General features: G+C 44.3%; 1 protein-coding gene across 1 annotated transcript in view; it reads left to right on the top strand.

Moving 5' to 3' along the window:
• The window catches only part of eif2b3 (eukaryotic translation initiation factor 2B, subunit 3 gamma), a gene marked incomplete at its 3' end in the record, with an annotated part of 235,016 nt that overhangs the window by 68,072 nt on the left and 153,873 nt on the right, over nt 1–13,071 (top strand). The window contains exon 4 of the mRNA XM_084327117.1: nt 12,668–12,827. Coding sequence (XP_084183243.1) covers nt 12,668–12,827 — 160 coding nt within the window. The remainder of the gene's footprint in view (nt 1–12,667; nt 12,828–13,071) is intronic.

Here is a 13,071-nt window from a genome sequence, read left to right on the forward strand (position 1 = left end):
GTTCTGAGTTACCATATAATATACAATACACAATACTATGCAGTGTACTAATGTACAGTACTATCTAGTGCAAAGCAGAAATGGGATGAGGTACAATTTTAGGTACAATTTACAGTAAGGTGTACGAGTTGTAGTGCAATCCTTCATCCATAAATATAAAGTGTGGGGAGTGGGTGCTACAGTGTGTTTGTTTAAAGTGGGTGTGTGCTATAAAGTGTGTGGAGTGGGTGCTACAGTGTGTTTGTTTAAGGTGAGTGTGTGCGTGTGGATGTGTGTGCTATGTGCGTTTGGTGGTTGTTGTTGTGTAGTGTTCATTCATTGTTCGTTTAGCAGCCTGATGGCCTGGGGATAGAAGCTTCTTCTGAGTCTTTCTGTGCTCGCCTTGAGACTCCGGTATCGCTTGCCTGACCGCAGCAGTTCAAAGAGGCAGTTGTTCGGGTGACTGGAGTCTTTAATGATTCTCTTAGCCTTGCCCTTGCAACGCTTGTAGTAAATGTTCTGGAGGGTGGGGAGCCCCCCTCCAATTGTGCGTTCGGCTGAACGTGTCACTCTTTGTAGTCTGCTTCGGTCTTGTGCAGTGCTATTCCCAAACCAGGAGGTGATGTTGCCGGTCAAGATGCTCTCTATTGTACATGAGTAGAAGTTCTTAAGGATCTTCTGGCTGACTTGGAACTTCCTTAGGCGCCTGAGGAAGTAGAGGCGTTGTCGTGCCTTCTTCACAACACTGTCAATGTGTGTGGTCCATGTCAAGTCCTCGGATATGTAGGCTCCGAGGTACTTAAAGCGGTTGACTCTCTCAACCGGTGCCCCGTCGATGCTGAGGGGGCTGTAGTCCTTGACCCCCGACCTCCTGAAGTCCACAATCATCTCCTTTGTTTTGCTGACGTTCAGGGAGAGGCTGTTTTCCTGGCACCATCCCGCCAGGACCTTGACCTCTTCCAGGTAGGCCCTCTCGTCGTTGGCAGAGATCAGGCCCACCACCACTGTGCAAATTTGATGATTGTATTGCTACTCCGCTGAGCCACACAGTCGTGTGTGTACAGGGAGTAGAGGAGGGGACTCAGAACACAGCCCTGGGGGGCCCCTATGTTGAGGGTGATGGATGAGGAGGTGCAGTTGCCTGCTCTCACCACCTGGGGTCTGCCAGTCAGGAAGTCCAAGACCCACTGGCAGAGGTCATAGCCCAAGCCCAGGTCCCTGAGCTTGGCTATGAGTATGGAGGGGACTATGGTATTGAATGCCGAGCTGTAGTCGATGAATAGCATTCTCACATAGTTCCCCTGCCTCTTGTCCAGGTGTGATGCTGCTGTGTGCAGCACATGGGATATGGCGTCCTCCGTGGACCTGTTGGGGCGGTATGCAAATTGCAGGGGGTCCATGTTGATGGGGAGGGAGGAGCAGATGTAGCCCTTTACTAGCTTCTCAAAGCACTTCATGGCTATGGAGGTGAGAGCTACAGGGCGGTAGTCGTTGAGGCAAGCAGGCTTGGATTTTTTGGGTACAGGGATAATAGTGGACTTCTTCAGGCAGGTGGAGATGACAGCCTGTTCTAAGGACAGGTTAAATATGTCAGTGAATACTGGGGCCAGTTGGTCGGCACAGACTTTTAGGACGCGGCCGGGGATGCCGTCCGGACCTGCTGCCTTCCTGATATTCACTTTTTTAAAGGTCCGCCTCACCTCATGCCAGGGTTAGAAATTAAATTTTTTTTTCAAGGGCTTTTTTTGCCCCCCTTAATTGATTTTCGGGGGCTTTTTTTTGTATTTCGGGGGCACTGAATTTTTATGATAAACGGTAGGGGTGGGACGGTTCACAAAATGGAAGGTTTGGTTCATATCACGAATTTGGGGTCACGGTTTTCAGTTCGATATACGTTAATTTTTATTAAAAAAAAATTAACACTCAAATCTAAAAGTCAAGATAGACTGCGCTCACAAATTATAACACTGGGTGCTGAAATCCCGTCGAGTATAATAGAAAAAGAAAGCAATACGCTTGGACCAGCACTCACAGATTTTGGTATATTTAATGGCAGCCTGAAACAAACATGTTTCGGAACATAATCGTTCCGAAACATGTTTGTTTCAGGCTGCCATTAAATATACCAAAATCTGTGAGTGCTGGTCCAAGCGTATTGCTTTCTTTTTCTATAACACTCAAATCTAAACATGTTTCTCATTTATTAAAAATAAAATAAAAGGTTTACAGTGTTTACAGCCTTAAATAATGTTTGGCACACAAAGACCGAACTGACTGAAAAATATAGGCTACATTTGTCAAAGTATTAATTTAGTGCAAACAAACAATATGCTCAGCCAGCACTAGACTTTCCTTTCTTTAATTAATATAAACACACAAAAACAATGTCAACCATGTTTAAATTCCCTGCTTGTCAGTTCTTAATGGAAAGATTCGTTTTCTGCTTGAAATTATTATGTTTCTGTCTACATATATTTAGACTAACATTATTTAAATATTGAGTGCAACTGTGGTGGATTACGTAATTCGGTGAGTTGGAACTATCTATGGGTTGGCGCCGGGTCCCCACGGACATTTTAGCGTGTGGCACCGCCACCTTCAGCTCCGGTCACGTTAGGAGCAGTTCATAACGTCAACAAGCAGCGCGAAAGCGGCAATAGTCCCGGTTGGAGTTAGTAAAACACAGTTGTATGTTAGCCTTCTTGGATGTTGAATAAACGCCTATCATTGTCTTTAAACACCCCGCCTCTCAGACTCCCATTTCCTCCTCTGCTACAGTAGCTAGTAGCTACGGTGTTAGCTGTTGTTGTGAAGGGCTAGCTAGCTAACAGCTACAAACATTGTACAAACTGCTAACGCTATGGCAAGATGTGTGTAGGCCTATGTAATGTTAATGGCTATGTTTTTAAAGTCGTAATGAAGATTGATTTATATTGTGCGTGCCATTTTTACACAAACTGACTAGCACCTGGCTGCTGCAGCCAGTGCAGAACACCGGCTCCGCCAAAAGATTTTTTTTATTTGCGCGTCATCTGAACCGTATACGATACACAGACGCTCCATTACCGGATAAATATATATATATAATTAGTAAACTGTCGGGGGCATTAAGTGCCCCCCTTAACTGATTTTCGAGGGCATTTTATCCATTTTCAAGGGCATTATGCCCCAAGCCCCCGTTAATTTCGAACCCTGCCTCATGCTCTGTTACCCTGAACACTGCGCCTCCATCAGCAGCCGACCCCCCCCCCCCCCCATTGCCGAGGCTTGTGAGCTGGTGTTGTTATTACCAGCATCAAACCTCGCATAGAAGGTATTGAGGTCATTTTCTAAGGAGATGTCACTGTTCAGTTTGAGGGAGGCGCCTTTGTAGTCTGTCATCGTTTTGAGCCCCTGCCACATAGCTCTAGAGTCAGCTTGTTCAAACTGGAGTTCAATTTTATCCCTGTAGCGCCGTTTGGCCTCTGACACTGTCCTCCTTACGTTGTATCGCGCCACCTTGTGGTCATTCATGTTGCCTGCCACTAGGCCGTCGTTGTATGCTTTGGTGCGCTCTCTCAGAGCTTCACGGACGGATTTGTCTACCCAGGGTTTTTGATTTGGGTAAACTTTCATTTTGGTAGTGGGGATTGTTTCTTTCACCCTAGTACAAACATAGTCCAGCACTGTCTCCGTGTAGACATTAATGTTATCTGTGTCGCGGAACACATTCCAGTCTGTGTAGTGAAACACTGACCGGATCGTCTCCTCTGACGTCAAATCCCATTTCTGCACCTCTCGCGAGACTACGGGAGTACTTTTAATTCTCTGTTTGTACTTTGGTGAAAGAAAAATGGACGCGTGATCTGATTTACCAAAGCCACTATCAGAATGAGCCTTGTAGCCACCTTTAAATTGCGTGTAACAGTGATCTAGGATGTTACCGCCTCTGGTGTTGCAAGTCACATGCTGATAGAAGTCAGGCAATACCTTTCTCAGATTGGCGCTATTGAAATCTCCCAGCACTAAAATGGCGGCGTTGACATTCGCCACTTGTATTCTATTTACCTCGTCGTGGAGTCTGGAGAGCGCAACCTTGTTGCTGGCTTGCGGTGGATTTTACACTCCGATCAGGACGATCGCCGTTAACTCCCTCGGGAGGAAGAAAGGACGACACTTGATGGTTATATATTCCAGTTCTGGGGAGCAGTGGTTGGATAATTCCTTCACGTTAGTTGGATCGCTCCAATTTTTGTTAAACATGAAGGCATGTATGTATGTATGCATGTATGCATGTATTATGACGAGCCTTGTGGTGTTCAGGCTCGACACAGACCAAAACAAACAATCCCAATGTCCACACAAGCACAATTTCAATAAACAAATGATATTTATTGAACAGCAGTACAGGTCCGATGGGCAATAGAGGGGTCATATAACAGTCCAGGGTCAAACACGCTCCAGGCTCTCGTACAAAAAGGGAATGTTCAATACTCAGGGTTTGTCGTCCGGTCCAGGGTCAGTTTCATAAGGGGGTATCTCAGCCGGTCCAGTAACACGAACACCTTCTCGCTCTAACCTCTCCTTCAAACTACCTCTCACCTTACAAACTCAGTATCTCACACTCTCTCCACGAATTCTGCTCCTTCCTCACCTCCACTCAACACTCCTCTGTTTCTCCTAGGGTTTTATGCTACTGTGTGTGTGTGTGTGTGTGTGTGTGTGTGTGTGTGTGTGTGTGTGTGTGAGTGATGTGGGTGATCACGTGGTGCACAGGTGTATTCCATCAGTCCTAATCAACTCCTCTCCTCTGCCCGTGACAATAGTATCTCCCTTCCTCAACGTAACACAGTGACAAGGGATGATATCTGCCACAGTGTGTGTCACAGTCCAGAGTCTATGCAGCATTCTCTCGACACCAGTCTGTACCAATCCTTCGGTCTCCAGGTCAACATCCAAAAAACCGAAGTCATGTCCCAACTCACTTCCCGAACCTCTACACTTCCCAGTTTTCACATAAACGGTGTTCCACTTAAAACAGTGGATCATTTCACCTGCCTCGGCTCCACTCTGTCCTCATGCTGCTCCCTTGACGCGGAGATACACACACGTATCAATAAAGCCGCATCATTCTTTGGACGCCTACGCAGCAGGGTTTTTGAAAACCGAAACCTGAAGGTCAGTTCCAAGGTTGCCGTTTACAACACAGTATGTCTCTCCACTCTGCTCTATGGAGCAGAATCCCCGACCTCATACCGCCGGCACATCACCAACCTGGATGCCTTCCACATCCGTTGCCTACAAAGGATCCTCGGCCTGACCTGGGAAGATCGAGTCCCCCACACAGACATCCTCAACAACACCAACTCAATCTGTATGGCCGCAGCTGTGGCCAAAAAACATCTTTGTTGGATAGGGCACACCATACGTATGCCTGACCACCGCCTGCTCCGCCAAGTCCTCTATGGCCAACTGAGAGGAGCAAAGCGGGCTGCTGGAGGCCAAAAGAGACGCTTTAAGGACTACACCAGGGACCTACTAAAGTGTGCAAACATCAACTATACGCATCTTGAAACTCTGGAACTCGACAGATCAGCCTGGCAAGTCACTTGTGACACTGCAGTTTCCCAAATACACCAAACCAACCAAGACCGAAGATCTGAGAGGCGCACACAACGACACCAGCTAGCGGCTGGCATCCCCCAGGTATATGGCTTCCCTTGCGCCATCTGCGGATGGGTGTGCGGCTCAAGGATCGGACTCAACGCCCATGAGAAGTGGCACCAGCGGCAGCGTCACTGAACCCCCCCCATCCCTGGAGCAAGCGTCATTATCGAACACGATGGACAGTGTGTGTGTGTGAGTGTGAGAGCTACATGGCCGGTGTGCAGCAGTGAGCGGAGCGGCGTCACAGCCTAGTAGCTACCAGTGTCAGCCACCCGCAGCCTGAAGCTGGGCCTGGGGCTGGGGGGTCTCACAGTGGGCTGTTGGGGTTTGGAGGCTGTAGAACCAGGGTCAGGTACACTGTTTAACCTTCTCTTCTCTTCTCTTCTCTTCTCTTCTCTTCTCTTCTCTTCTCTTCTCTTCTCTTCTCTTCTCTTCTCTTCTCTTCTCTTCTCTTCTCTTCTCTTCTCTTCTCTTCTCTTCTCTTCTCTTCTCTTCTCTTCTCTTCTCTTCTCTTCTCTTGGAACAGCTCCTGAATGTAGTGGAGAAGGAACTGAGATCACACAAAAAAAGTGTGTAAATAATGTAATGTAAAAAGGGTAGGCAATTATAAGCCTCGGCTTCAGCCTACACCTTTTCGGTAATTTAATTTTTTTCTTTCGTTTTTTTAAATGTTCTACTACTATGCTTTGTAAAAGAAGACGGAAATAAAATCATTCATTCATTCTTCTCCTGCTCCTGCTCCCTAGCCCCTTTGTTTATTTATACTCAGGCCAGTGGGAGGCAGGGAGGTTGAAGGTATGGATGGAGGGAGGAATGAGGGCGGTGTAAAGGGCTCTACATGCTCGGGCAACTGCAACACAACTGCAACACAACATGGCTCTGCGACATCTGCAACCGTCGCAGAGTGTGTTGCAAAGGGTGTTGCATACCTATCACAAAAATCTAACCGAGCGACTGCAACACAATCGTTGCGTGGATGTTGCACAGCATTGATTGGTTGGTTAGCGAATGGAGGTGGGGCTGTCATATAATATTGGTTCCGCAGGCAGGAATACTATCCTCGATAGTTAACGGAATTTATACAAATGGAAGTATTGATTTCTTCGTAACGAATCATTAAAAAAATATACAATCAACTGGAATATGTTCGTTTTTTACACATATGTTGGATTATGTAATTGGTTTGTCTTGACAAACCAATAAAAAATCGCGAATTAACCGGTGGTTATCCTATAACCCTAGTTGTATGTAGGGCTGGGCGATATGACGATATTATATAAATATCAGGTACAGTTCATTAACGATACACTTTTTAAATGTATCGTGAATATCGTGATGTTTTGCCCTCGCGTTAGAGGCCGCCGCGGCTGAGATGAGACTTACAAGCGCAGTGCTAAATGCTTTCCTCTCCCTCTTGCAGAAAAAAAAGTCAGTCACACACACACTTGCCCAAATTACGTCATCTACACGCACATACACGCACGCAAGTGCACACACCTAGCCAGAGACAGAGAGGCGGTGGTTCGGTGCTAGGGATGCCCCCCGAAACCCAGGAGTATTGATAAGCTCCGACGTTAACAGTACTGCTATCGGTAAATTAGTCTATGAGCGGATTAGCTACGGAGCTAACATAGTGTACCATCCATCTGCGACGCAAGAGTGGACACGGAGTAATGTTAATGTTATGTCGTTCATACTACACTACATGTATGAACTCGACATAACGTTAACTTTACTCCGTTTCCATGAAGTGTTTAATTAGCAGCAATCTGTTCTGTTGTTGAACATTTAACGTTAACTTAACTTAGGTATCCGACGCACTACCGGCGAGGACAGGAAGCAGTCATGAAACCGTTGTAGTCATATTGTAGTCTTTTAGTTTCAAGTTTCAAGTTCAAGTTTCTTTAATAGTTGTCATACAGAAGTACAGAATACTTTCATACAAAATGCTTCTTACTGTTACGCTCCAGAGACTGTGCTAGACAAGATAGTATCAAATAACATAATATAGCATGTAATTTAGAAGAAGAAAATGAGGTCACAGTGTTCGGTATAGACATATGTACAATGTTCTGAGTTACCATATAATATACAATACTATGCAGTGTACTAATGTACAGTACTATCTAGTGCAAAGCAGAAATGGGATGAGGTACAATTTAGGTACAATTTACAGTAAGGTGTACGAGTTGTAGTGCAATCCTTCATCAATAAATATAAAGTGTGGGGAGTGGGTGCTACAGTGTGTTTGTTTAAAGTGGGTGTGTGCTATAAAGTGTGTGGAGTGGGTGCTACAGTGTGTTTGTTTAAAGTGAGTGTGTGCGTGTGGATGTGTGTGCTATGTGCGTTTGGTGGTTGTTGTTGTGTAGTGTTATTAGCTAAAAGATTTTAACAAAATAAAAAGCAGCAGCACTATTGGATAACTGAGTCATGTTTGCTACTGTATGTATTTCTTTCTTCAGGGGAGTAGGACATTTGTTTCACAGTTTTAGCATGATGTTTTATAGATGGCTAGGTTAAACACAGGTTTTTGTTTTTAAGAGGGGGGGTTTGATTTGATTTGATTGAAGTTTATTTCAAGTATGCAACACAACAAACAAACATCAAGTACAGATATAGCCTTAAGCCGTTCAAATAATAAATGTATGCATAAATAAATAGTTACAATATATAATCTAATAATCTAAATCTAATCTAATATATAATCTAAAAAAACGAAAGGCTAAAATGCTAAATATATAATCTAAGAATCCAATAATCTAAATCTAATATATAATATAAAAATGCTAAATGCATGAGTCTTTTGTCTTTAATGTTAGCTTGCAAACTCAAATACTGTCTTGGTAAGCCTCATAATGAATTGTTTGGTGAAAAAAGGAAAAACATCGTGATGTGTATCGTGTATTGCAGAAAGGTCAGAAAATATCGTGATATCATATCTAGGCCATATCGCCCAGCCCTAGTTGTATGTACATTTCAACAAAGTGGAGCTGCAGGGGAAGACGTCCATAGCATACGCCTTCAGTTGATCATGACAAAACCTCTTACTTTGACGATTAAAAGCCTCCACAATTTAGTAAACAGTAGGGGTGGAATGATACGCATTCGAACTAGAGATGTTCCGATACCATTTTTCCCTTTCCGATCCGATTCCGATACCTAAGCTTTGGGTATCGGCCGATACCGATATTTATCCGATACCAGTGCATAAAAAAAAAATTATATAAATTATAAGATACTGTTATACTGTTTTTTAGTAATAACTAGAACGTATAGTATTTATTCAACAACAGGTGATTGTATAGATTTGTATTAGTATCATTAATCAATGAGTATGGGCTGCAGCACTGCAGATATACCCTACTCCAATGATCCACACGGACATTAAACGGTGTTGCACTCGCTACTCAGTGGCTCTGCAGATATACCCTATTCAGTCTGTAAGCTAGTGGCAGATAGAACGTTCATGTTGTGATTTTTGATGCAAAATAAATATTCAACATTCTCTTTTGAAACTCCGCCTCAGACTCTTAACCTTTGGCACTTGCTGTACTTTGCTTGCAGGTCTGCAGCCATTATTGCTGGATTATGTGAATAGCACCAACTTTAGACACGGTAACGTTATCAAGCTAAGCTAACTGACCTAGCTCGTCTTCCCGCATTGCCATTAAGATAACGTTAGTAATAGTCAGCTAACGCTAGTCCGTAGCTACTTAACTTAAATACAATTCACCGTGGGTGCATTATTGTTGATAGACGGTCACGGACAGTGTTAGGTCCTGGAGAAAGGACAGGCGATCATCTGATTTGATGTAACGTTAAAAGCGGATGTTGTTCCAACTAGCTATCTTTCCAGCTAATGCTATCATAACACCAGCCAAACACATCCCGATTCCCGTCCGAGCTCCCCGTCCCACCGCACTGTCGGGGACAATGGAATTTAAGAAAGTGTATCTGCTGTTAAAATGACACAGCATCACACTTTAAAACATGTTAATTTTATAATCCTCACTCTCCGCAGGACTCGGCAGGAGATAAATTACATCATGGGATCGGAGGCTAGAATTTACGTGTACTCGCCGATACCGATACCAGCATTTTAGGCAGTATCGGCGGCATTTCCGATACCAGTATCGGTATCGGAACAACTCTAATTCGAACCGTACACCGTTCGGCACGGCCTCCACGGTTCGGGGCGTTTGTGTATTGTTCGGTTCAGGGGATGCGCAAATAATAATAAAAAACGTCATTTGGCACGGAGCCGGGATAGGTGCAGTGCAGCAGCAGCAGCACTGCAGGTGCTAGTCAGTTTGTGGAAATGGCAAGCGCAATATAAATCAATCTTCATTACGACTTTAAAAACATAGCCATTAACATTACATAGGCCTACACACATCTTGCCATAACATTAGCAATTTGTACAACACAACGCACGTTTTAACTATGGTAGCCCGCCAGCTAATACAGCCAATGAAATGTTATCGTAGCTACTTGCTAGAAGAGGAGAAAATGGGAGTCTGAGAGGCGGGGTGTTTAAAGACAATGATAGGCGTTTATTCAACATCCAAGAAGGCTAACATACAACTGTGTTTACTAACTCCAACCGGGACTATTGTAGCTTTTCCACTGCATGTTATCAACTCCGGTAACGTTAAGAGTTGAGAAGGTCCGTGACGCTAAAATGTCCGTGCGGTCCCCCAACCCATAGATAGTTCCAACTCACCGAATTACGTTAATCCACCACAGTTGCACTCAATATTTAAATAATGTTAGTCTAAATAAATGTAGACAGATAATGTACGTATTCTAAAAATAGAATGAACAGAGCAGTGTTGTTTTGAAACAGTACAGTGTGTGTGTTAGTTTGATGTATGCTGCAATTTATATTGATGGCCTTCTAATTTGTTTATTTATTTATTTTAAATAACAGTGACACTTTTCCCTTTGATAAGAAATCCAGCCATATTCCTTTCATTGTACTTCAAAATACGATAGCAGCAATAATACTTCCGGTTGGGGGGTTTCAAAATAAAAGAGCGACGTCTAAAACACCGGAAAGACGTTTATTTTGTACATTATCTAACGTTAAAATGAACCTAAACTAACGTTACAACTAACCTAAAGTTTAAACTAACAAACGTAACAAATGAACTAAATATAACTATATTACACTATATACAGCAAAAACAAACATAAACACGGCTAAGGGAAGTTTCATCTATCTAGGCCAGGGAACCTAGCTACATACGGGGTACAATGTTGCTTAGGCTGCGCATAGCCGTTGCAGAAGTATAAATGTCTGCAACATTGTTGCATTGTCGATGTTGCGTTGCAGTTGCGTTCCTGTTGCCCGAGTATGTAGAGCCCTTAAGAAGGGAGGGAGGAGGAGGGATGGAAGGACGAAGGAGGGGTGGATGGAGGGAGAGAGGTGTGGGAGGTAGAGATGGGAGCAGCAGATGGGAAGCAGACACTGTCTCAAACAGAAACAATGGCAAAACCTGATGGGATTTATTAGCCAACAGCTGCAGGGTTTAGACAACCTAGGCACTACTGTACCTGTCTGTGTGTGTACAGTATGTATATGTTTGACCTGTATCTGGAACAAGTCTTCTTAGACATACTGGTCAAGTGTCAGGCCTTGGCTAATCGCTATGACTATAATGCTAAACTCCTCATATCTGGCAGCCTATGTTCATAGACTCGCTTTTAATGGCTTTAAAATTGCAGACCATTAAAAGAGAAAAGGTTCCCAACAACTAGCTAGTTTCTGCTGTGATAGCAGTGTTCAGTCTGTATGATATTAACACTTGGAAGAATCAGGAGAGCTTAACCTTTATTATCAAAGACGATTGTCTTCTGTCTTTTCTCCTCCATCTCTCTTCTCCCCTCTCTCTCTCCTCTTCTCTATCTCTCTTTCTCTCTCTTTCTCTCTCGTTCTCTCTGTCTCCCTCTACCCTCTCTATCTCTCCCCTCTAGAGCCCCCTTTCTAAGCCCATTCCTCTTGTGGCTGTCGTTAGGAGAAACAGTCCAGTCTCTTCATGCGTTGAGGAGTTTTTATGGAGCATCATTGGCTCGTATGTTCATGCATATATGAACGCTGAGATGACTGTCACAGCTGCGCTGAGTCCAAGGCGCTTTAAGCATACCATAAATGCTGAGTAGACTATCTCATGCATTCTGTGTATATGTATGTTTGTGTGTGTGCGTGCGTGCGTGCGTGCGTGTGTGTGTGTGTGTGTGTGTGTGTGTGTGTGTGTGTGTGGCCATGTGTCTAGCATTAGATTGGTTAGGGAAGCCTTAATGCCTGTTTGAATTCATCTGGAGGGTGTTCCCATATTGGAAAATATCATGTTGTCATGCACAGTTGCACACAGATGTAAAATGATCTTTCGCACAATAAGACCACTGACACAGATGTGCAGAGACATTGGTATACAGTATGTCCCAAATGTAGTTTGGTCCGGATACAAATGTCTACGCCTTCAGATATTGCGCTGAGACATCTTGTTAAAAATTTTTTTTATTTTATTTTGCAATAATACCGCAAACCGCACTTACACAGCTGCTTGTTATCTCAATATGGAGAAATCTATATTGCAAAACAACTCTACAAGGCAACAAGGTGTTTTCTTAGCTGACATGCTGTTGGAGACTCATGGATGTATCCAATGAGCATTATAGAGTCAGGGTTGGTTGACATTTATAAGCCTGACTAAAGCACAGTACAGTGAACCTCCAGCACTATTATCATCTCTATTAACCTTTGTTGAGATGAAGATTAACCGTTTAATCAGCAACTTATGATCGTGCATGTATTATTATAATTATTTTTACATTTCGTAAAACTCCCCCCCCCCCCTCCCTTACACCTCCTGTCCCTCCCTCCCTCTCTCCTCCTCTCTCTCCCTTTATTTATTGCTACCTCCCTTACCCCTCCTCTCTCCCACCCTCCTCACCATCCTCGATCTCATTCCTTCCATCCTTCCCTCTTTGCGTCCCACCTTCATCTGTCCTTTCTTCCTCCCCCTTGCCTCCTCTCCAGACGGACGTCCTGGTGGTGAGCTGTGACCTGATAACGGACGCAGCGCTCCATGAGGTGGTGGATCTGTTCAGAGCCCACAACGCCACGTTGGCCATGCTGATGAGCAAGGCCCACGAGTTCACTGAGACCGTCCCTGGCCAGAAGGGCAAGAAGAAGACTGGTAGGTGACTCAGTAGGTAGAGCGGTCGTCTGGTATTCAGAAGGTTCTCGGTTCGATTCCGGCTTCTCCCAGCAGTGTGTCGAACTGTCCTTGAGCAAGACCCCTAACTGCTCCAGAGGAGCAGGTCGGCACCTTGCATGGTTGCCTCCACCATCGGTCTGTGAATGTGTGAGTGAATGGGTGAATGTGAGGCATAAGTTGTGAAGTGCTTTGGATATGCTAGATAAATGCAGTAAAAACTTTT

Source organism: Notolepis coatsorum, assembly GCF_963971535.1.
Source record: "Notolepis coatsorum genome assembly, chromosome: 13".
In the NCBI taxonomy this organism is placed as follows: domain Eukaryota; kingdom Metazoa; phylum Chordata; class Actinopteri; order Aulopiformes; family Paralepididae; genus Notolepis; species Notolepis coatsorum.